The sequence below is a fragment of the Trichechus manatus genome, unplaced genomic scaffold (genome assembly GCF_000243295.1).
Source record: "Trichechus manatus latirostris isolate Lorelei unplaced genomic scaffold, TriManLat1.0 scaffold00017, whole genome shotgun sequence".
NCBI lineage: Eukaryota > Metazoa > Chordata > Mammalia > Sirenia > Trichechidae > Trichechus > Trichechus manatus.
Window position 1 is genome coordinate 19463977 of NW_004443953.1, and position 388 is coordinate 19464364.

General features: G+C 72.9%; 1 protein-coding gene across 1 annotated transcript in view; it reads right to left on the reverse strand.

The window, feature by feature from the left end:
* METTL24 (methyltransferase like 24) overlaps nt 1–130 on the reverse strand; it is a 139903-nt gene extending 139773 nt beyond the window's left edge. Inside the window, exon 1 of the mRNA XM_023727651.1 lies at nt 1–130. This exon is cut by the window's left edge and continues 230 nt beyond it. Within this exon, the coding sequence (XP_023583419.1) occupies nt 1–130 (130 nt within the window).
* Between the last annotated feature and the right edge of the window lie 258 nt (nt 131–388).

Here is a 388-nt window from a genome sequence, read left to right on the forward strand (position 1 = left end):
TGCCGGCGAGGGGCCGGGTCCCTGCGCGCGTCAGCTCGGCGCAGAGCCGCAGGCCAAGCAACAGCGCGACGCCAATCAGGCACCGGCGCAGGTCGCCGCAGCCCCTCCCGGGCGGCCTCTCCCAGGCCATGGCGGGGGCCGGGCCTGCGGCAGCTGCGCCCAGCCAGCAGCTGGGATGTGGCCCCGCGGGCCTGAGCTGCAAACTGTGGAAACTCCCCCGCGGGCCGGGTCATGGGCTCAGACCCGCCTCCCTTCCTCCCGTCCAAGAAAACCTTGGCGTAACCTTATCCTGCCCAGCCGAGCTGGAAGGGGCGAGGGGCGGCAGGCAGGGCGGGAACCCGGGGTTGCAGGCGGCTTCACTGAGCGAGAACCCGAGCCCCACTTCAGG